The sequence below is a fragment of the Lacerta agilis genome, chromosome 5 (genome assembly GCF_009819535.1).
Source record: "Lacerta agilis isolate rLacAgi1 chromosome 5, rLacAgi1.pri, whole genome shotgun sequence".
Lineage (NCBI taxonomy): Eukaryota > Metazoa > Chordata > Lepidosauria > Squamata > Lacertidae > Lacerta > Lacerta agilis.
In genome coordinates, this window is record NC_046316.1 from 16,506,157 (window position 1) to 16,531,227 (window position 25,071).

At 41.7% G+C, this 25,071-nt stretch overlaps 1 protein-coding gene across 10 annotated transcripts in view; it reads left to right on the forward strand.

The window, feature by feature from the left end:
* The window catches only part of ZMIZ1 (zinc finger MIZ-type containing 1), a 282,517-nt gene that overhangs the window by 157,073 nt on the left and 100,373 nt on the right, over positions 1–25,071 (forward strand). For all 10 annotated transcript variants that reach the window (XM_033148712.1, XM_033148716.1, XM_033148715.1 and 7 more), the window contains one exon: positions 6,392–6,497. In XM_033148712.1, the coding sequence (XP_033004603.1) occupies positions 6,392–6,497 (106 nt within the window). The remainder of the gene's footprint in view (positions 1–6,391; positions 6,498–25,071) is intronic.

The following is a 25,071-nucleotide window of genomic DNA, read 5'->3' on the forward strand; positions in this document are numbered from 1 at the left end:
ATACCAGCAGGGGGGGTTTTGCACTTGCCTCTTTCTACCAGTTATGAGATTCACTGAGAGTTTCGTAATTAGCAGTTATTAAACTCTTGATTAGCAAGAGAGTTAGGTTAAGAGACATTTTCCTAGCAATATGGGTGATGTGATGAGGGAACCAGAGAAAGCTGCAGCCAAATGATCAGTTTTCTATTTGAAAATATAAAAGGAACCCTTGCAGGCTGCAGTGCGGAAAAGCAGTATTTTCCTGCAAAAATGAGGGGGAAATGGTGGGCTGATTTGCTTTGTGTAGTTTCCTGTTGTCAGCTTGCATCAGATCCACTTCTTCCATCTTCATTTGCAAGCTATTCTTTCATTATGATGGGATCAGCACAAAGGAGAAATTGAATTCTGAGCTTTCTGGAAATGGAGTTGGAATTTCAACTTGCAGAGTCCGCTCCTCCTCCCCCCTTCTTTTTTCAGCCCTGAAAACCTCTCTTCAGCTTCCCTTATCATACTACTCCCATTGCCCTTTTCTTTTTCACATTCTGCCTGTCCATACTAGATTCTCAACTTGGATCTCTCAGCTTACAATCATTTCACCCTCTTGTGAAAAATAAATATATATGATATTGAGTTTTTAATCTTAGTTCTGTGTTTCTCAAACTTGGGTCTCCAGCTGTTGTTGGACTACAACTCTCATCATCCCTGACCACTGGTTGTGCTAGCTAGGGATGATGGGAGTTGTAGTCCAGCGAGAGATCCAAATTTGAGAAACACTGCCTTAGTTGGCACCTAATGTTTAACAGGTTCCATATTTGGATCAAGCAAGGACCCAACAGCATTGGTTTTGGCCACTGACTCACTCCCATCCAAGCTAAGGGCAAAGGGCCCATTAACCCTCTCTGTAGCTGCTCTCGTTTGCCTGATGCCTTGGATCATCCAGCACCGGAGCCAGCAGGTGGGGTGGATAATAAAGAGACAACTTTGCCAGAACATCTGTTGCTGTCCACACTGGTGGAGAAGATTAAAAAGCCCCCTGCCTTTACCTTGGCTTGGAAGGAAGCGGCTAAGATGCATAAGGAACAGGGTTTTGGGTTCTGGGACCGTGCTAGGGGCCAGACTTGGCTCCTGAATTGCCAGTTGTCTCTCCCAGCCTTAATTTGTAAGGCCGCCTCTCTTCTAAGTGTAGAATAATGAGAGCAGACTATTTTATAAGTGCACTTTAAGGGTTCCGATCTCATAAAGCAGCAAATGGAGCATTCGTTCGGCAACTGCTGCCAACTTTCCCACTAGTTTAATTGAGTTAGAGTGCAGCGCCGTGGTTGCAAAGCTGGTGCATTTAATTAACTTGAGAAGACAAAAGGGCTGTAGCTCATTGGCAGAGCACATACCTTGCATACGGTTCAAACCTCTTTCCAGGTAAGGCTGGAAAGGCACCTGTCTGTCACCCTGGAGAGCCACTGCCAGTTAGCATAGTTGGAGAGGTGGACCAAGGGAAGGAGGCAGCTGCTGCTCTGCCACGCACTTGTATTGTGACATCAGTGGTTCTAGGTCACATGGGAAGAATCCATGATGCAGCCAGGCCTGTAGCCAGGGCAGGTGGAAGAAGAAGAGAAGAGTTTGGATTTGATATCCCGCTTTATCACTACCCGAAGGAGTCTCAAAGTGGCTAACATTCTCCTTTCCCTTCCTCCCCCACAGCAAACACTCTGTGAGGTGAGTGGGGCTGAGAGACTTCAAAGAAGTGTGACTAGCCCAAGGTCCCCCAGCAGCTGCATGTGGAGGAGCGGAGACGCGAACCTGGTTCACCAGATTATGAGTCTACCACTCTTAACCACTACACCACATTGGCTCTCCACTGGTTGGAGGCAAGAGGGGGCTGCCATTTAATTTTCTGTGCCCCCTAATATTTTTTAACCAATAATTCAATCACCTGGAACCCATGTGTTTAAATGTCCTTTTGCCCTGCTTGTTGTTTTTTGTCAGCAAGTTTGTGAGTGTGAGAGCCATTTTTATTTCATTTTTTGACCACAAGGCAGTTGACAGTAGGCCCTAGCTACAAGTTTCCTTTCAGCAGAATGACCCAACAGCACATCTTTTCTCCATTTGCTAAGGTGGGTTGTGCAAAAAAGGGGCCTCTTGAGAACCTGTCTTTTTCCCAGTCGGCAGTGGGAGAGAAATACATGTTAGGGGAGCTGGAGGAGGAGAGAGAATTCTGGAGGCTTCCATTGAACTACATGGGAAATCATTTGTGGCCAAGGAGGCTAGCAATCCTATACTCTCTGGGCTGTTTTAAACTACTCAGAGTAAACCCACTGAAATTAAGTTTGATAGGTCTACTTTGAGTAGGGCTGTCACTGAATATCACTTATGCCAGTATATACGTGTGTTGATAATGAGACATGTGGAGGAGAAGAGAGAATTATGTTGAAACTTGAGGGCTGCTTGGGGAGAGGGAGAGATTTATTAAACCCTTTTTTCTTGTGAATCTCCCAAACTTTGACATATTAAGAGGTAGACTGCCCCTGAACCTGGAGATTCCATGTAGCACTCCAATGACAGATATATTTCCTTCTCCAGGTTCAGAGGCAGTCTATCTCTGAATATCCTGAAGGAGGCAAACAACAGAAAAGCACTATTGGCTTCAGACCTTGCTTGTGGGCTTCAGACCTTCACTGGGTGCCATAGGGAGAAGCAGGATGCTGGGTAAGATTAATCTTTGGCTGACCATCTTGCCCAGCATCCTGATTCTCACTATGATCCAGCAAAGCTGTTCTTACATTCAAAGGGACTCTTGCCCCCTTTGAAAGAAATGGGTTTTCTTTCAATAGTCCAGACTATTTTTATTTTTGCTAGCCTGTGAACACAACACAGTGCTTCAAGAATCTTAGCAAACTCTGCTGTTCCGAAGCATGAATATATATTTTTTATTCTGCATGCTATAAAACTGACAGAAAAATGAAACATTTTACCCCACTCCTCAGCCTAAAAAAGTTTCCAGAGTCACTTAAAATGATGAGCAATAAGAGTAGACAGTCATAAAGTGGGTCTCCCTTTGAGGGGGAAATTTAAAATCATATAAATACACATACTTACTGGGGATGTAGGAGAGGGGAGTAAACACTGCTTCTAGCTTTGTTGGTTGAAGAAGATGAGAAAGCAAGTACAGAGAAGAAAGGGGTGGTGGCTGGAATGTATTATGTTATGGCAACTAGTACATTGTGACATCATAATGCTTTGTGTGGAGAGGAGTTGGGTTGATCGTCATGACAACCTGACCACAGTTATCCATGCCCTAGAAACATCTCAGATTGACTACTATAATGGGCTGCCCATGGGGCTGCCTTTGAAGACTATTTGGAAGCTGCATTCGATTTAGAAAGCAGCTGCTGTTTTTCCACTTGCAAGTGATCATTTTGAACCTATTACTCCACTGCATAAAGAACGTCACTGGCTACTAGTCTGCTTCTGAGTGTAATTTATAGCGCTAGTGTCTACCTTTAAAACCTTTTTATAGTCTGCCATCATCATCATATTTATACCCCACATTTTTACCTGAAGGAAGCTTTGATTCACTATCAACTTGCCTACATACAATACTGAAGTTGTCCTTGGTGGTTCTCCACAATGTGCCTCTCTGCCTCCAGAGTGGGGCCCAGAGAAGTTTGCCTGTTCTGCCTTTCGGTGCTGGGCAAAGCACCCCCTCCTCTGGCATTTTAATGTTGTTTTAGCATAGTTCATTTATATTTTTGTATAATATCCCAGAAACACGTCTCAAGGTTGATATAAATCTTCTAAGCAAACTGATGGTGATACTACAATGTTTTCTGCATCCCTAAAAGAAGCCCAAGCTTGTAAAACAGCAAGCTAGAATAGGGGCAGGGGAAAAGACCCTTGTTTGTGCTTTAGTGATGATGTTTAAGGATTCTCTTCATTTAGAAAACTCAGGCATGAATGTTTTTCTGCTCACCTCCTGGTGTTCAAATCTGCTTTATTTTTAATGAAGCATCCAAGGAATTGTTAATTCCTCTAGGATGTCAGAGCTGCAAAAAGGAGTTGGGGGAAGAGTGGAGAGACTTACCGGTAAACTTTCCCCATTACCCCCTTTGTCTTTGAAAAATCTTCCAAGAAACGTTTCTGTGAATGTAACTAGGAAGGCTGAATTCAGCATTACAGTGGTACCTTGGTTTACGAGCATAATCCGTTCTGGAAGTCCGTTCTTAAACCAAAGCGTTCTTAAGCCAAGGTGTGCTTTCCCATAGCAGCGGGGGACTCAATTTACAAATGGAACACACTCAGCAGGAAGCGAAACGTGTTCTTATTCCAAGGCAAAGTTCACAAACCAAAACACCTACTTCCGGGTTTGCAGCGTTCTTAATCCAAGTTGAAACAAAATAAATAAAAATTCCTTCCAGTAGCACCTTAGAGACCAACTAAGTTTGTTATTGGTATGAGCTTTCGTGTGCATGCGCACTTCTTCAGAGGTATCTGGAATTATTTCTATACATCAGCTTCCTCTGCAGATGTTTAGCTTTTAGTTTTCAAATTGCAACAGCAATGAACTAGCCATCCACCAATCTCAGTGTTATTCATGTTGTGAATCTTTATTGTTAATTAGGAAAAGTGCGTACTGGAGGGCAGTTCAGATTAATAAGAATCATGCAATTGTGCTGACTAGTTAACATAGAATAGGAAAATTTCATTACCATTTATAGGTTATCACATATCTTGGTTTCCCATTCTCTTCTCTATCATTGTTTTATGGCAAGCTAGTGTTGGACACAGATAATTGCACACTAATGAGTGCCCTCTTTAATTCATCAAAGGTCTTTCGTATTGAAGCAGAGGTGACAAAAACAATTTATTTCTTGAATTGTAAGCTCTTTTGAATAGGGTGTAGCTGGAAATAAATGTTGGTATAAAAGAAAAGAAAAATAATGCCACTAAATGTCTTACTGTTCGTCTTTAACTTCTGTTTTAAAGGAATGTTGGGGCAACTCAGAAATAATACACATATGATATAGTGTGTATGAACTGAGGCTGCTTTTAGATTCTGGAGATTCTGCTGATCTGATCACAGCTGTGAGTTGGAGGACATGGCCAAAGGTCACATAAAAGCTGTAGTCTTCATTGTAAAGCCATTATTTTGATAAGTGGTTAAAATAAATCAAATGTGTTTCCCTTGTTTTCATTGTGCTGCATTGGCATGTTTTGTTCTAAATACAATAACTGAGTTTCTGAAGAGCACATTTGATAGTTTTTATAGGGTCCAATGCCATGGGAATAATAGTCCCTGCTTGTACAGGGTGAGTCTTTTAAAAGAGGCCCCATGGAACATGTGTACTCTGTATCCACGGGGCCTCTTTTAAAGGTCTCACCCTGTACAAGCATATCTCTGTGCAGCATCAGAGGCCCATTCTTCTCCCTGGATAGAAAGTAGCATGTGACCTGGCATAATGCCAAGCTTACCTGTACCTAAGATCTTCCTGAATCTGCTGTGTCTTCCCCGCAGCTTCCTTCCCATCCTGATAATGATGAGACAAATGTGTATATATAAGCAGGGCAATTCTGGTAGTTAAGGTGCAGTCTGGTAGTTAAGATCTCAAGCCAAGTCTCAGATACAGTGAAACATGAAACAGCTGTCTCCATTAAAATCCCCTTTAAGAACTTGCTTACATTTAAATCTTGGTAGTTTATTTTTATGTTTAAAGAGTCTTTCTCTCATGGCAAAAAGTCAAAATGATGCCTCTCAGATTCAATGTATGCTCTGCTGGTAAAGTTGTGGGAGATGGTGTGTTCCAGTGGATAGAAGAGAAGAAGAGTTTGGATTTGATATCCCGCTTTATCACTACCCGAAGGAGTCTCAAAGCGGCTAACATTCTCCTTTCCCTTCCTCCCCCAACAACAACCACTCTGTGAGGTGAGTTGGGCTGAGAGACTTCAAAGAAATGTGACTAGCCCATGGTCACCCAGCAGCTGCATGCGGAGGAGCGGAGACGCGAACCCGGTTCACCAGATTACGAGTCTACCACTCTTAACCACTATACCACACTGGCTCTCGATAGATGTGTTATCGGCTTGGACTCAAGTTTAAGTTCGTGTTCATTCCTGGGCAATCTGGATGACGCTGTGCCAGCTCTCACACTCTCCACTTCTGTCCTGCAGATTGTAAATAGGAATTGTAGTGGCCTGTTTTACAGGGTTCTTGCAATGTGGCTAAATGAGAAAGAAATTAATGCACGTCTTGCGTCATAAAAGCGCTATGAAAACCACAGTGACTTTAAAAAAAGACAGAGCAACAAACCTCCTTGGTACTGTTCTTTATGTTGCGGGTGATGCTGCAAACACATTGGCTAGCTTGCTACAGCTGTGCAGTAACTCTCAGTGAATGATTCCCTCTCTTCCTTCTTCCCAGGTTGTTAGCAGAGTGGCAGCACAGCAGGGCTTTGACCTGGACCTTGGATACAGGCTGCTGGCCGTTTGTGCAGCCAACAGAGACAAGTTCACGCCAAAATCAGCTGGTAAGAAAATCCATTTTTCTTTCTAGCAGTTGCCTGTTGACAGAGAGAATCTTGACACACTTTGCTCAGCTGTAGGAAATGGATAGGCTTCTGCCATATAGTTTAGCATTACTAGTATGAAGTACTGAAACAGGATCCCTGACATTCATTCCCTTTCTGTATTCCTCAGGCTATATCATTTATTTGCCACACCAGCTGCAGAGAAGTGTTGTCTGGGTGTGCATGTGTGTACTGGACAGACAGACATTTTTGGCAGTTCTTTGACATTTCCACTGCATTCACTTATAAAGCTGAAGAGGAGGGATGTTGCAAACATGATTTCCTGCTCCAAATAAGTATCCACTGCAAGTTTAAAAGCATTATCATCCAATCAATGAAAAAAGCTGCTACAAGTGGATACATGATATGATTATCAGTTAAGCCAACTACAGAAATGATTTGCAACAATGCTACTTTGTACTGCACAACAATACAAATGGAATGGGGAACATGATGCACAATTAAACCTATTGCAGTTAACATGCATGTGTTGTGAAAGTTGCTGTAAGGTTCGCGTGATGGTGCTTACGAGTAACGAAGCAGGAACCCACATAGTCTTTTGGCAGCTTTATTGTGCAAACTATTTACAGTGTAGAGCTACAAAAAGCATGTCTGTGTCAGTCGCTGGAAGAATCCGGGAGTGGCCCTTTCCAGCTCCTTCCCCAGCAATAAGAGCTTCGGCACCCCAAATCTCCTCCTGCCCTCCTTGCGTTTCACTCCTCTGTGCAATTGGGGCGCTGGAAATGGTGCGATTCCCTCCTGACCAGCCGGACGAGGTGAGGTGCTGGGGCTCTCAGCAGCATCCCCGAGCCCTCCTCTCCCTGCTGGCCCCTTCCCCTCCCTCCCCACTGGAGGTGTGGCTGCTCTTCGTGCTGGAAGAGGTGCTGCTGCTCAAAAGGCTTCGGAGCTCTCTGTATGCTAACAGACCCTCTGTTCCCCTCAGCGGGCCAGGTGGCAGTTCCCTGACAGTTGAATATCAGTACATCTTAGGACTCAAAGTTGAGAAAGGCTGCACTGAGCTCTCTGGACAGAATCTTCAGAGATGATTGGTTTTCCTTTAAATCTGGCTGTTAACAAATTTCCTAGTGGGCTATTCTATGGAGTGATGGTATCAAGTTTTTGCACTGTGGATCATACAGGAAAGTTACAAGACCTGCATTTTAAAAATAGCTGTGACCCATTTGTGGAGCCCGACCATCAGCTAAAAGACTAATGTTTTAGTGTTTAAGACCCTGCCACGTGGTGTCTTTTTTTTCTATTTCTCACACCAATAAGGGAAAATAAACTAGGGTGTATGGCTTTTCTCTGCCTTTTCCCCCGGTGCTTATGAAATGGTTGTGAGTTCAATTAGCATCTTTGTTGCCAGAAAGAAATATAGATACATTAGCTAGATTTGTGGCTCTGTGGTTGTAAAGAGAGATACTTTCACGTGGATGCAGTCAAGGCTAAATAGAGAAAAATCAGGATAAATTTTGACACCAAACTTCCAGCTGCACTTCCCAGTACCTGCCTTTCTAAGAAGACAAGACCTCAGACATTTTTACTTTATGTCACTGATACAGCAGCAATAGTGTGCTTGTTTTGGTGAGCTGAAATCTTGTTATTTGAACCAGTCACTTTTAAGAGTTGACATTTTGTGCTACTTCTATGCTGCCAGTTCAGAAAGCATTACCTCCGCAGGGAGCTTGTTGTGTGTGAACTGTTACAAATAGCTCTGTATATTAGCATGATGGGCCTTCAAAGAACATCATTGCACAATGGCGATCAACTTCCTTATCTTCTAAATAGATCATATCCAGCTTTTCTAATAGAGTAATGTTTTAAAAGTAACTGGCATGAGGAAAATGTCACAGCCATGACAAAATTTAATTTGCCATTGGCAACAAATAGCTTCCAAGAGTTTGTACAATAATGGAGCTGGATTTGAATTAATCTCCATGTTTATCGGAGTGAAATTAATTCAACAGAATTGGTGGGAAATTGCGCCCGATCATTCAAATCCCTTTCCACTTTGCAACTTTCTATAAGTTAATGACTTGGTAGTTGCTTAACTTGCCGTTTTTTATTTTAGTCATGTCAGGCTTTAACTGTAGAATGTGTTTTCATTTGCAATCCTTGAACAATTTGCGTTCATGGTCCTTGCAGCTGTATAGGCAGGTTATTGTTATAATGCCTGTATTTCAGATGATGGGATGGGTACAGCTACCCAGCAAGTTCAGGATAGAGGTAAGATTTGAACTGGCAAATTCAAGGTCTCGGCCACTACACTACACCTGAAGTGATTCTCCTGAACTACTTTGGATCCTTTTCTGACATTTATGGGATCCTAGGAAGTCAGCTACTCTTACGATCAAAGTTACTTGTTGTTAATCAAAATCTGCCCTTTTCATCTGGGACAAATATCTTTGTGCTTGGGGGCATTCCCAGATGCCCGTCCAAAATGACACATCCAGGTATTGTGTTTTGACCAGTGCTCTCTTATCTTCTTAACAATATCGCAGTGTTTGCTTTTCATTTGCAAGTATTTACAGACTTCGGTGCCTATATGATCAACTCCAATGAGTGCCATGTTGAAAAGTGTTTTATCTCAGATTTCAAAGAGAAAACACATGTTAATGTAGTTATGATCTTTTTTAGAAGAGGACATTAGCTTAATGGTCTCCACATTTCAGAGCTCTTTGTTCTTCTTATTTTGGTAAAGAAATAATTCCTTTTGGGGTCATCTGTGCTGCTAACCTGGATTTTAAAGTGATGGTTTGTTTAGCCTAGCTAATCCCCAGTTTTCCCTGTGGTTAATTTGAATTGTTTTTTAAGAACACTAAGGGCAGGAGTCAAGTGGTGTGAACAAGTATTCAAAAATTAGAGTGCAATCCTGAAATAAGGATATAATAAGGTTGTGCCCATGTTACACCCTATTATCTGCTACTTGGTCAATGTAGCATTGGCATTTCCTCCTTCATTAACAAGAATAGTGCTTAGTATAGTGCTTAGTGTTTTGGAGTATTCAAAGCACATCGTCGGGCCTTCCCATTGGGTCTTCTGGAGTTGGCTGCCCCTCTCCGAAGCTGGGCAGTGTGCTGGGCTGGGCGCAGTGGGCTCCCTCAGGGGCGTGCTCAACAGGAGCCCATGCTGACGCCGGGCACAAACAAGCGGTGGCACAAAAAAAAAATGTGGGTGCCCTGCCCCTTCATGGGGAATGTTGTGGGGGCTGGAACACCCACAGCCCCACACACTCAGCACCTATGAAGCACATCATATAGTGCATTTAAGGTAGAATTGTATTATGATCACCCTCCATATTGCAGATGGGGGAACAAAGTGAGACTGAAAGACTATTATGTGCCAAAGGCCACTTAATGTATTTGTTGATTTCCCATTTCAACATTGGCCTCTTAGTCACTGCAGAGCCCAAGTTCTATGCTGGACTTGCTCCTATCTCTTGGCAGGAGGTCAGATGCAGCATTTCCCACCTTGAAGGCAAATGAAACACAGCTTCTTCTAAATACACATGACATTTGGTCCTGAAACAATTGTTAGTGAGTGGCATTGGCTTGTTACGGCACAGCAGGTAGGTCATGAGCTTGTTTGCTTCCGCACTGCAGGCCTCTACACTGTTTGTCTCTATGCTGCCTCCCTCTTTCATTGAGCCATTTGAGACTGCATAATGGAAGAAGTAGGGACAGTACTGTCTTTCTGGATCCTGGCATGACTCCATTCCCCACCACCCTATAGCTCATTGGTGCCTTCTCACAATGTTACAAATTCCTCCAGGACAGACATGTATCTTTGCCTAGGCAATATCCATTATTATTGCTGCTTGCCTTCTGCCTGTCAGCCTGCCTAGACCCTCTGTATATCCAAGTATACCAACTTCCTTTGAAAGCTGGAAGTATGTCAGTTTTCTTATCGGTCTTCCTGCCCCTCCCTCTAACAGTTTCTTTGCATCAGACCTTGGCCTCCAATTGACTATGCCTTTGAATTGGCCCTTCCTTCAGGAAATCCCCATTCTTCATGTAGCTACCAGATCAAGGCTTTCTAGTACTTACACTTTAGCTCGGTGCATGTTCAGGTGCCAAAGCCCAGTGCTGAGAGTACATATTCAGAGATAATGGCAATAAAAGCAAAAGTCACATGCATATCCTTTGTATTGTATTGTATTTCCTGTGTAAGGCAGTAATATGAAGTTCATGCATTCTCCCCAAAGTAGGTTTCCTCTGTTGCTCTTTCCATCCAGAGATGCTTATTCAGGTCGTTAGAGGAGAGTCATGGTACCCACCAGATGTTATTGGACTCCAGCTCTCATCAGGTGGACCACAGCACGGCTAGTGGTCAGGAATGTAGTCTAAAACACCTGGAGTACACAGTATTGGCCACCCTTGTGCTAGAGGCTCAAGGAAGAGGAGCATTGGCCGCCTCCTCTGTATTTAAACAACAGAAGGTGATACATTGCTTTCAAAGGACCTGTCTCAGCAAAAATAGATATATTCCTTTTGGCACTTATTTGGGATGGGGCGGGGGCTAAAAGAAGGAAATAAACCTGCTGTACTTAAATGTTTTACAGAATAATTTAATGGTGTGCTGTGGTCCGTTTGTTCATTCCTCCTGGTGCTGCTTTGCTCTTGGCAGAAGGGCAAGCAGGGGCCAGGCAAGGGGACTGAGTGCAGGATGAGATCACACACACGAAAGCTTTTGTCAGTGAGAGACACTGTTCGATATCTCTGCAGGCAGATGAAAGGGAGAGGGGAGGTGGAAGGAGCAGCTCCAGGGCAGGAATGTTCAGGAGAAAGTACCTTTGCAGATACTGAAGCAAATTAATCTTAGACCACCTGGATAGGGGGCTCAATGTGAGATGTTTGATAGCAGAAATGGAAGTTCTGTTCTTTCCTTCAGCTCACTTCAGACGTCAGCCAAATTTCAACCTTGATAGAGTCAGAGTAACTTTATTTATTTTAATATAGTGAGAGGGGAGTGCCGCTGAGGATTCATTGTGATTGTCAGCTTTGTTTAAAAAATACCATTTAATAGTTTTGAATGTATATGATTAGGTAGTGTTACAAAGGATGTGTCTTGTGGTACAGTCACAAGAATCATATCGTACCTGTATCACTTTAGGTGGAACGTATTGCATCTTTGACTGGTTCACCATGCTGCAACCATGTCAGGAAAAAAAGAATTTTAGCTGCCTCTTCAGTATGCTAAATTTCCATCTGCAGTGCTTTTGGTTTTGTCCAAATGTATGAAGCTCTACCTGCAGTCTGCAGTGGGACAATCCAGGAAGGGGCAGTGTTCAATTTGGCCGTTGTTCTGTAAATTGTCAAGATTGCTCCTTGCCCTTCAGAGTTTTGAATAGTTTTCTGTAATATTTAGTGGAAGTAAACTTTTAAAAATCTAACACAACTTGGTTGCTGAAGCTGTTTGTTTCCTAAGTTATTTGGAGTGTGTCTGGGGATGTGGCTTAAAGAAAGAAGAATCTTACGTTTGTGGTGGACTAAGTGTGGGTTTTGTGTTTTGGTTTTGTGTGTTAATTTTCTAAGAAGTCTCAATTTAATATGCTGAGAATGACATGCTGGCAGTAAAAAGGGAGGGCATATACACCCTGAAGGCGGGATTCAGACAGAGGATGAGATGAAACAACCAACAATTTCCTAACAGAAATGCCAAATGTGACACTGATTGATTTTAAAACTAAGGTTCTCTGGCTTTGTCTGATTCAAGATCTGAATTCCATAGTATGAGCTTGCCTCTTTGTTGAAATTTTCCATGTTTGAAATCCTGGGTCAGTGCTGTGTGTGGAATCACTTCAAGCTAAAAGAGTCAATTTCAGTTTTGTCATTGGCTTTAAACAGGATAAATGTCTTTTGGAAGAATGATTGTGGTCAGAAGCATAGAGTCCTAATGTATGATAAGCCAATAAGTATCGAGTTCCTTTCCTCCTTTTTCCTTTTAACCTACAACGTGTCTCCTTGGCTAGGTCACTCAACCTGCTTGCCCCTCTTACTTTCTGCTTGTAGGAAATTACCTAATGCAAGCAATTGTTTGTTTTTACACAACCAGGTGTGAGGTATTATGGAGACTAATCACCACTGGGGCAGGGGTAAGGGGATTTCTTTCACTTCAGTAAATTGGTAATATTTCCCTGGTTAGCAACTAATTATGCCTAGAGAGATTTGATGGCTCTAATTATTGTGAGGGTATTCATATCAGCAGAGTTATAACATCTATAAGCAGTGTTCAAAATTCGCCAGGCTTTTTGTGACCCACATGGTGATCACAGGATGCCAGGTTGGCGACCGACATTTCCATCTGGTTTGCCCCTTTAGTTTTCTGAAGCAGAAGAGCTTATTTACTGCATTGATATCCCATCCTTTTCTCCAAGGAGTAGTAGATCGTCCATACCCCTCCTCAGTTAATCCCTGCAATGACTCTGTGAGGGTTAGTAAGGGTTGGGGCAGGCATAAGGCTAGAGAAGGAGATGTGTAATAAGGAAGGGTCCGAGAAGGAAGACTGACTGAGGGCACCTTATTGGACAGAGAACATGGACAGGTCAAGGAGGTAGATTGAAATGATCAGCTGCAAAATCTTTGCTTGCAAGAATTTGGTGGAAGGGAAATTCAGTGTAACTCCCTCTGTCCTGTTATAATGAGCTGCATCTTCCATATTCTCTCATGCATGATGGGAAAATGAGTACTAATTCTCCTTAGAAAGCCTAGGGAGGAGAAATAGGATGAAACGAATGGTGGTCTGTGGAAGGAACTTGGACTTCAACAACAACAAAAATTACAAGGAAATAGCTTGAGCCTAGATTGATTGAAGAGGTCATGGAGCTAATGCATATGCATCCAAAAGTAAAAATAGCAATACTAGTGTGGGGGGAAATGGTAACCATTTTAATAAAACTTAGAAGGCACTTCTCAACACCACTGACAAATAAGTCCACTATATCTCTTAAATGGGACAAAGAAGTACAATATACCAGTCCAATTTTTTTGCACACACAAAAATCACTTGGTTTCTTTATTATTCTTCCTTTCCTTTCATCACAGCTACCAGTAATTTCACATAAGGGAAGACATGTTTCTTGGGGAATTTTTCCCCAAGTCGGAAAGAACATATTTTCAAGTCATCTCCGTTAATTTCCATCAGTTAATCTAAGACCCTTTGTGAAAGAACCAGTTGATCTAACACAAGCCAAACCAGTCCTCGTGCAATGAAAATGTATAAGAACCTATTTTCATTCATTTCAGACTTCATTTTGGAGAGGCTTCAGCATACCAGGTTCTTCCCTGGGGATGTTATTCTGAATATTGAATGTCTGAGTAAAAAGTGGGACAGTTGGTTTCCTGTATGATGAGCTCTCCTAAATCAAATTTGTCTTATTCGCTTCAAACATCATGGCTTTCCCATCATGGAGGGGGAACCCTAACAAATCATATTATTTGATGTGCTTACTGCAAAAGCAATTTCATTAAGACAAAAAAAAAATAGCAGCTTCTAGGATCCCAGTGTGAAAAAATGATTTGCTGCTGGTCTAAAATGAGATCTGTAGATGTAAATTGTTGGGAATTTGTAATGGTAGTTGTCTCCCGCTGGGAAATATTGAACCAACCTCATGGCCTTGAAATACAAGACCGCAATGTGAAAAGGATATTTTTTTTAAAAGACAACTGGGTGTTCTCTGTAATACAGCAATCCAAAATGTAACTTTCTCCAAACAGTTAAGTACTCATGAAAACTCGACTGCTTCCATAGTGCTATGTATCATCCTGTCAAATCCAGTTTTTTGCTGAATTGGTGGGGGTTATGTAGGGCCTTGCCCTATTGCTGAAAACCACCTACTATCTAGGGTCTCCTGTATGACTGTGAAATAGCAGAGGCTCCTTCACTGGCCTGATAACTTTATCATCATTATTTACATTTTATTTATTTATTACACTTATATACCACCTATTAATAGAATCGGAGAGTTGGGATTGTGAGGGTCATCTAGTCCAACCCGCTGCAGTGCAGGAATCTCAACACACAGCCCCCCATCCAATGTGAAACCCTGCTTTGCTTGCAAATGTGCTAGCAGTTTTATTGCTGTACATATTGTGTATAATTTTTTAAAATAAAAAAAACACTTTTTTGTTCTTTTTAAACAATGTGGATAAACGTTTCTAAAAGCCAGCCAAAATGCAGAAGGATAAAATAATTCTTAAACCAGAAGTTTTAAAAATGCTACCCAAATATATGCTACCATATTTTGGGCACCAGGTGAACCTATATGGGAAGTGCATTCCATACAACAGATGTCACCACCAAAAAGTCCCTTTTCCTTGTAACCACATGCTCTTAGTCAGGGGAACCTAGAGAAGGAGCTCTGATAATCTTGGGGAGCCAGACTGATAGATTATGGCAGTGCTTTTGGGGGGGCGCAGGGGTACACATACCCTTAAACATGTTGTGAATCTATGTTTGGCCTCATTGAGTGGCAGTATTTCAATATGAGTAGGAAAATGAGAGCACCACTAAACATTTTTTTAGAAAGAAAGAAAAAAGCACTGGATTATGGAAGAACTTCCAGTTTTTCTATTCAATGTGACTATTTTTTCTTCGTTAAATGGATTGTTGTATTTCACTTATTATCCTAACCTGTTATGATAAATCCCTAACTTTTCTGACATACGTCCCATTTTCAGTGTGCACTCACTCGAGGACTATAGCAACATGGTTTTGGAATCTTTTCAAATTATCAAGTCCTGAAAGAGGGGTTTTTGGGGTGGCGGTGGGTCTGGAAATGTGCTGTTTTATTTAGCTAGGGCTCAACCATCAGAAAGAATATGCAAGTTAGTGTTGCGGATAAGCCAGAATGATGACAAAGCAGTATGATGGACATAACCAAAGTGATGCTTTCAGACTCAAAATGCTGAGCTTACACTGATCAGTTATAATCCTTTCATGGCAAGAAAGGAAAAGATGACTACAGATTTTAAAGCCAGATCCCAGGGGGGTGGGGGGTGGAGCTAGGAATTTTGAAAAACAGGAATGTTTGTTCATACATAATGAATATGTACTGGCTCATCTGAGCAAATAATAATAATTGCAATGATCAGAATAGGGAGCACTTGTGGCTCATGTACATGAAATGTATTTAGCATTTGTAAATGTTGTATAAAGAAAAGGATATTTGTGTGTGTAAAATTTTCATCACATGTGTTTCCAAGGTGGTTTAAATAGTTTCAGTGCTCTTTTTCTGGCACTTTGGGTGCAATTCTAGATACAGATACCTCTTTATAGGAAAGTATGTAAGCTATGGGGCCCTTGTGAGGTTAGCTGGTACCTTGAAAGCTACATTGTGCAGCCATAAACCCCACAAAAACTAGAGAGAATGGAAAAATGTAGTAGAGAAATGATTTAAAGAGGCCTGGCCATCTTAAACAAGCATTTACATTAATTTGGCTTTTTGTGATTCCTATTTTAATATCACATAAATAAATAAGTAGCACACTCCCCAGCTTTATCTCATTAAGGAACTGGTAGTAAGTTCCCCCCCCCCTTACCCAAGGGGAAGATGCAAAGGACACTATGATCTTCTCCTTACACAAAAAGTCTACTCATGGGACCTTCTGTAAAGCCTCCTAAATTAGCTAGGGCTGATTGTTAAGCTTTCAAGCATTGTTCTCTGCTTAAATAACATTGTAAATTTGCCCTGGTGTACTAGCCAAGGGATTAAGCAGAGAGGGAACTCTGCAAAATATCAGATTTCTTCCACTTTGTAAAATTCATGCCAGAGGGATTGATGGGCTGCTAGTGAAGCTAATAAAGTTATCAACAGCAATTAATTCAAAAGGGGAAAGCAGGTAAGAGAACTAAATAAATCATCACTTTTATGTTAAAATAATGTGTTTAACATTCTGATCATTTACACACATCTTCTAATCTTTACCTGACAGCCTGCAAGTTAAATATTTAAGACTCCTTAAGGAAGTAGAAATGAAATAGGATATGTGGGTCATTGTGTGTGTGTGTGTGTGTGTGTGTGTGTGTGTGTGTAGCGGGCGGTGTTATGGAAAAAATCCCAGGTGTGGAACTGCCCAGCCACCTGGCCCTTAGGGATAGGCCCACTGGTTTCTGCGGAGTTAAATAAAAGAAGTCCAGCCACTGGAGCAAGGACAAGACAGGGTTTATTGCGCAATAGGTTACAGTCAAACTGCACACCCAGAACAGTGTTACAAGAACTTTTAAAACTCCTATCATCTCCCAGAATACAGTTTGGAAAACATCATCACTACATCACCACTACCTCACAAAAGGGAAGGGTTATACATGATTTGCATATAGGAAAAACAGGAAAGACAAGATTAGCATATGGGGGAAACAGAGCAATATCAGGGAGATAGCCCTGAGAAGTGTGAATGGGTGTTAAGTATTGGCAAGGATACCTTGAGCACTTATCTGGGAGAGAACAATGGGATTCTGGTTGAGGGATATTAGCCTGAAACACCCAGAGATTACCTCCTGAGGCATTTCCCTGTGTACGTGGTCTCTCGCCTACTGGATCATGGCAGAGATGGGTCCCCTTAAGGGCATCACTCCATACCCCAAATGAGTTTACTCAGGAGGAGACTTTGCTTAGGTGACCCCCCCCCCATAATTTCCGTATCATTCCCCCCTTCGGAGATAGATTTGCATCAGGTTCTGAAGGAAACGCAAATCCTTTCTCCGCACTGAACTACAGTTCAGAGATAGACATATTTCCCACCCCCCTTTCGTCCTGCATGTTATATACACTGAATATTATCATGGCATCCAACCTCCCAGGTGTGGGTGTATGTAACCTGAAAGGGACTTGCATGTCACGCCTCTTAAGGCTCTTTGGAAGTGTATCAGTGTACCTAGCGAGACATAGGATATTACGTAAAAATAACATATGCTACATTTTGTTACTAAATTACTATTCTAGCACTTTGGGAGAATCATTTCCAATAGTGGTTTATGCTTATTTACCAGAAAGGTCCGCCTGTGACTGAAAATGCAGTTTGTTTTGTTTTTTCTCTTTTTTTTGTGTGTGTTGTGTTCCCAGGTGTCAAAGCTAGCTGTCCTCTGGTCTCTTGATGCCACAGCAACACCCATCAACATGCATCCCTGGTGTAAGGGCTTGCATTGACTTGACCTAAAGCCTTTTTACCCCATGTGGTTAGGTGTGACACTCCCTGGAGAGAAATGCCGCACCCTGACCAACTGTGGGGCCTCTGTGGCTTTGGTCCTGCTCTCAAAGGGGTGGGCCTGCGCTCTTGCTATTTAAGGGGACAAAAGCCAATGGCACCTTGGATACACTTTGTCCAATTCAAACAAAGTCCAATTAGAATTTACATATGCCCCTGGTTCTCACTTTCCAAACCAAACTGTGAAAAACCATTCTAAAAAGGCAGTGGTCCAAATTAATAATTTAACCTATAGGGAACCATTCCTGCTAAATCAAAGCATAAACACCTTCATGTATCTGGGGTTCTGTTTTGATCTTGAAGTTTCTTCTTGATAAAATGACCTAAAACAATCTAAAATGTGTAGGGAAGGTTGGAATACCATGTGAGACAAGGAATGTGGTCATAAATTGGTCTAACCTAAATACATGACTATGCAATAGCCTGATCTATTGAAACATAAAATGCATGCAATATACTATACATTAAACATAAAAACAAAACAATTAAACACAAAAGGAACACACTATCAGACACATTTCAGCATTCCTACATAATAACACATTATACACAACATTCAATTATTAATTCCACAGCAGTTGGATGTCTTTGAGGAACTCATGTGATTTTGAGACAGAATCTTGAGGTCAAAAGAAAAATGTCCTTACAATTCAACTCCCCCCTTTGTTAATTCCCCCAAACCCCCCTCAGTCTTATGTCCTTTGGAAGGAGATTGCTGTGGCCACTCTGAAAACTCTGAAGTCTTGTTGCTGTTGTTGCTGCTGCTGCTGCAGGAGGTAGCTAGTCTTGTGGTCACATGGAATTGGGCTGAGGGTTTTCCATCATTGGGTCTGCATTAACGTCTGTAGAAGGGATATCCTGTAAGGGGTAGGGTTTGGGGGCTTAAGGACATAGTTATCAAGGGAATAAGTAAAAGCAAAAAAAAAATAAAAATAAAAAAATCTCCCGGAGTCCTCCTGGGAAACTGCAAACAAAAAAATCTTGATGCATTAAGCATTTTAATTATTTCAATATTATCATCATATTTCTATATAATTACTGTTAGTACCTACTTAGTTTGTTTGGATTCTTTTTTTTCAAAAGGTAAAAATATTAAAAGGAAACAAAATTAAAAATTAGATCCACATTAAACAATGTGCTATCTGATAAAAAAGAACTTTATGAAGGAAAAACAAACAAACTTATAGATGGTACCTGACCCCATCCAAGTTAGTCAAAAATAAATAAATATCAACCATAAGTTTAGGAGATGCAACAAATGACATGTCCCCAAAATAAAAAATGACCTATGAGGAACCAAAAATAAATGATAAAAAAACACAATTTCTAACAATGGTTCCCAAATGAAACAAAAAAAAATGTTTGTTTATGTGACAACATCAGCTAGAATGTTAATAGCAAAAATAACACCAATAAAAGAATACTTGGTTGTGCTTAGATCAATTTCATAGACATAATGGAGAACTAATTTAATAAATGAAAAGCAGATTATTTGTAGCCTAAAAATATAGGGAAGTAAACTAACATAGCAGGGATTATTAGCAGGGATTCAAACTTGTTATGAAGAGAGGAAAGGGTTATAGCAGATTAACATAAGAGAGAATGCTTGGAGTCAAATGCAAAGAGTGAGTACCTACTGGGAAAGAACAATAGAACCTTCGTTTTGCATAGTCTTATCACCTGAGTGGATTTCAGAGGAAGCATTTGACCAAAGGTGCAAATCAGTGGTAGAATAAAAAGAAGACGGCAATTTACCTTTAGGTGCCCCTCCCCCATTCCTTAACATCCCCACTCAGAAATAGAATTTGCATTTAAGGTTCTGAAAGAACTGCAATTTTTTTTTCTGCACCCTGGATCTCAGTATCCTGATGTAAAAGGAAAATTATTGCCTGTGAAAATCTGTCAGGATGTGCTGTGGATAAAATGCATAGGCATACATACATACAAAACAAAACAGAAGGGGAAAAAACTACTAAAGAGATGAACTAGAGTGCTGGGATATTTACCTGTGGAAAGAATTTTGCATGTTAGATTTGGAATGGCAACCTCCTAACTTGCAATGGTTCAGTACTTAATCCCCCCCTTTTTCAAAAAAGAAAAGAAAAGAAAAGAAAGAATAGTGCTCCTGAGAGAGCACTCATTTTTACCTATTGAAAGAATTTGGCATGTTAGGATTTTAAAGCCCGAATACTTAATTCTGTTCTTGTTCTTCAGGTGGCTTCTGCAGCAATCTCCCTGCAGGGCTAAACTTTGTCAGTAGCCTCTGTGCATGTACAGAGTTCATGATTTAGAAACCTATTGTACCATTTGAAAGAATTGTATCCATTGGCTAAATTACCTTGAATAAAGGAAGGTAAGCGTGAAGAGTAGATTTTTAAAGAGCAGGGTGGGATTTTTAAACAGAAACCTAGCAATTCACACCCCTAACCAAACAGCAATGAAATTGGTCAAATTAAATTTCGGTTTGGTCAGTTTAAATCCATTTTTCTAGGGTTTCGTCCTAAGACATTTTCTGACACATTTCCTGTTTCTCACTGCTTAGGAAATGGGCTTATAAATCTTAAACTTTAAATAATTAGAACTTCAGCATTCAGACAAACCTAGCTAAGTTTGGTCAAATTAAATTCCTAATAATGAAGTCTCAGCACTAATTAATCATGTTTACGGTATCAAATAAACATCTCATACCCCAGGCAAAATAAATTGGGAGCTATGCCTCCTTTATCTACAGGTTTCGGGGTACAGATCTCTATTAAATGTGGGCTATCATTATTTTGTGTGCACCCCCTCTGGTCATTTAGCAGAATACCTGCTCCCTTATATATGAGTAAAAATGGCCAGAGAGTCAGAATTCATAAAATTCAAATATTCTCAGTGATTTTAGCCAAGGCAGACTAAACTCTCTGCCCCCCTCATGTATGGGAAAATGGCTCTTATAGGGAAGGTCAATTTTGTATGTGTGTGCTTAAACTTTAAAACTTAAATAATAGGTGAAATGGTAAAACTTAGATAATCACTCCTTTAAAAAAAACAAAACACAACACTCTCCTCTTAACTCGGAAAGCTGGGCTGAATTTCAACCCACCACCACACCAGGATTTAAAAATTACCCTCCAATGCTTGCAGACACATGGCCTTCCACATAGCTATAAAGTGGGAGTTGAAAGAAGGACCCTGAGGTCATCCAGTCCAACCCCCTAAATTACAGGGTTCACAAGTTTTGTACTACCTCGTTGTTGTTGTTGTTGTTGTTGTTGTTGTTGTTGTTGTTGTTGTTGTTTTAAGGCTTAAGGCTGATGAAAATCAGACACTGCAGTTTATCTTGTAAAACTTAAGACTTCTGCAGCAGGAAAATTGTGTATTGCACCCTCTTTTACTCTTTGGAGGGGGGGGGGGAAATGGCCTTCTACAGTCTCTTTAAAACAACAAATCTTTACACACCACTTCCACCCATTCCAATATTTGCCATGTTTTTGGGTTGATCAAGCCCTCACACATTTTTTTTTTTTAACTGTGCACCCTTAAGAAGCTATGGCCAATTTCTAAGGCTGACAAACTCAAAAGGAGAACCTGGGCAAACTCCGATTTGGGGACCAGAAAGAGACAGAAACTGAAGGGGCATTTTCCAAGAAAAGGGCTAGTTAATCCTGGCTGATCTTACAGACCGATATTGGGAGCCTTACAATAACCCTTCTGTCCAACCAAATCAAAGTTAAAACTGGACTCAGATAGACAATTGCTGGCTATGGAAGCTTCTACCCTTAATAACACTTTTCCTAGAAGGAACACCATATTTTCATAGGCATATAGTCATAACAATTCCTCAGAACAACAGCAACCACATTTCTCTCTCAAAGGGAGACCTACCTAAGGCTTAATGAAATTACAGGCGCTGCAGTTTAGCTTGCGAGAGCAGTTATACTCAACTTGGCTGTCTGCAGCAGAAACATTAGGCTAAATTCACAGCACATTCCAAAGTAGACTAGAACACAATAGTAGACTAGCTCTCATAAACTTACGTTGCAACTAAACATTTCTCATTAGGTACAGATTTCTTTCCTGTTTAGTTGCAAAAGGAAGGGGGGGAATCCCCCTCTCAGAACACAGTCAAACCCCTTCAGGGGATTTTCCTACCACTTGGAGAGACACTTTTGGAGCCTCTCTTGAATAATAAATATTTGCTCACACCTCAGTTTTATATTCAATAATAATAATAAGTTATTATTTACATCCCACCCATCTGGCTGAGTCTCCCCAGCCACTCTGGGTGGCTCCTAATCGAGGGTTAAAACATATCATGTTTAAGTTGATCAGGTCCAAATAGTTTCTTTAAACTAAAAATTTGAAGCAAGCTTGCAGTTTTAAATTATGCACACTTAAGAAGGGCAGTCTGATGGCCAGTTTTAAAACACAACTCTCTTAAGATCTCTAACATACATGCTCTCAGACTGGATTTTTGTAATTGTTTCTGGTTTTCTCTGGCCCTTTTAAGATCACTGAAATTACATAAGGAAAACAAAATGACAGAGACACAACAGACTCACATACACATAACAGACAACATGTAACATGTAAAAGAAAACTTAACAACTAAACCTATCAACTAAACTTCCGTGTACACCTCAACAACCGTCTGGTTCCCTCCCCAGACCTCTTCTTCCTTATTCCTTTTCCCAGGGGTGCAATCTACCACTCTGCCTTGTCCTGCCCCTCAGGCCAAGCTCTCCCTCCTGGCAACCTCCTACCTATTGTCACAAACTTGAGAAAAGGGGGGACACCCTACTGAACGCCCACTCAATGTGGTGCCAGATCGGGTGGCCCCTGGATAGAAGACAGTCCTTCCAACCCCTTCTGTCGACAGGACACCCTTTTGCAGGGAGGTGGTTGTTTAGGCCGTCCTCCCCGACTTATTCTTCGGGCTCCACACCGATAAGGCAGGCAGAAGTATGAAAAGGAACTCTGACCCCTTGCTTTCGATAAGGTGCCCACAGCGGTGAGGTGGTTGTTTAGGCCGTCCTCCCCGTCTTACGTTCGGGCCCAGTCTCGGTGCGGCTGGCCAGAGAATTTGAGAGAAAGTAATAGAGCTCAGAACTCCCCTGTCGAGTTGAGCAAAGGTCCACAGGCTTTGTGGTCTGGACCAAGAGAAAGGCAAGAAGTAATAACAGGTAAGAGGGCAGAGAATTCGTTGCCAGGAGTCACCACCCCTCTCCCACCAGTGCACTGGGTTTTTCCCTTAAACCTATACTCACGCGTCCTGCGCTGGGATCCCGGGATCAATGAATAAGCCGGCTGGATCTTGTCTTTGCTCCCCGGCTGGCTCCTTAGAGACTTGCAAATTACCGCCCCTGAAGATGGCCGGGGGTCCAAAAGATCTTCCCAGGCAAATGGCCTGGTGCCGGCTGAAGATTTCAGGGCCCCCAGTCAGCAACATGGGAGAACCGCAAGTCCCGGCTTTCGGCACCAACTGTTATGGAAAAAATCCCAGGTGTGGAACTGCCCAGCCACCTGGCCCTTAGGGATAGGCCCACTGGTTTCTGCGGAGTTAAATAAAAGAAGTCCAGCCACTGGAGCAAGGACAAGACAGGGTTTATTGCGCAATAGGTTACAGTCAAACTGCACACCCAGAACAGTGTTACAAGAACTTTTAAAACTCCTATCATCTCCCAGAATACAGTTTGGAAAACATCATCACTACATCACCACTACCTCACAAAAGGGAAGGGTTATACATGATTTGCATATAGGAAAAACAGGAAAGACAAGATTAGCATATGGGGGAAACAGAGCAATATCAGGGAGATAGCCCTGAGAAGTGTGAATGGGTGTTAAGTATTGGCAAGGATACCTTGAGCACTTATCTGGGAGAGAACAATGGGATTCTGGTTGAGGGATATTAGCCTGAAACACCCAGAGATTACCTCCTGAGGCATTTCCCTGTGTACGTGGTCTCTCGCCTACTGGATCATGGCAGAGATGGGTCCCCTTAAGGGCATCACTCCATACCCCAAATGAGTTTACTCAGGAGGAGACTTTGCTTAGGTGACCCCCCCCCCCCATAATTTCCGTATCAGCGGCATATATGAAAATTGAATGATTACTTCCTTTCCGCATGCTGTGCCTCTTTCAGGTCTACTGTGGGTACATGACTTGAAGGCCCCTCCAAAATCCTCGAGTTTCTATTAATGTATAGTTATTAGAACTCATATTCACATTTTCATTGTCTTTCTGAGCCCTGTTTGAAAGTCTGTGTTATGCTGGATAACTTTGGTTGCTCAGGATAACTCTCCATTATTAAATCCAGTTGAAAATGGATGCTGCCCTCATATTCAATTGTAGTTCAATCATATTTGAAGTCACCATGATGATGATTATTAGTATTATTTTAGTTTTTAAAAAATGGGGGGGGGGGGGTTAGCGCATGACTCAGCATCAATATTCTGGTTTTTATTTCCCTTTTTCTCCTAAACACACAGCGTAGGATGTGACATAATTGGAAGTGCTTTAATTTTTCTCAGTTTCACGTGGTCTTCAAACAACTTCCTTGTATGTTGGTGACAGATGTTCAGAATTGCTTCCTACCAGTTAAACATCTGCTGAAAAATGACCAAGTGTTGGGTTGCATATGTTTAAAGGACCAATTTATATGTGCATGCCTTTTTTTCTTTATGGACTCTCTCAAGAAAAAATGGAAGCAGTTAAAATGGAAGCTTTGCCTTGTGACTAAATGCACAAGTGGCTCCAATTTATTGGGCTCTGGGGAGAATATATGGAGTGACTATTTTAAAATATTCTTTCTTGCTCATTTTCAATGTCTGGGTTGGTTCATTTGGGAAGAGGCAGTCCTTGAGGTATTGCAGTTCTGAGCTGTTTAAGGCTTTATAGGTCAAAACCAACACTTTGAATTGGGCCTGGAAACTAATGGGCAGCCATTGTTGTTGGGCCAGGATTGGTGTAATATGCTCAAACCATCTTGCCAGGGCGAGCCACCAAATTCTGCACCAGCTGAAGTTCCCAAACTGTCTTCAGAGGCAGCCCTACTTATAACACACTGCAGTACTCTAACCTAGAGGTTACCAGAGCATAGACAACAGAAGTTAGGCTATCCCTGTCCAGAGAGGGGTGTCGCTGGGCCACCAGCTGAAACTGTTGAAAAGCACTCTGCGCCACTGAGGTCTCCTGAGCCTCAAGTGATAACAAAGTATCCAGAAGTACCTTCAGAGGGTGTGTAACCCCATCAAGAGCAGGCCACCTCCCATCCATCAAGTCTAGGGAAACCAACCACTAATAGTGCCTCAGTGTTACCTGGATATAGCTTCAGTTTTTGACTCTCA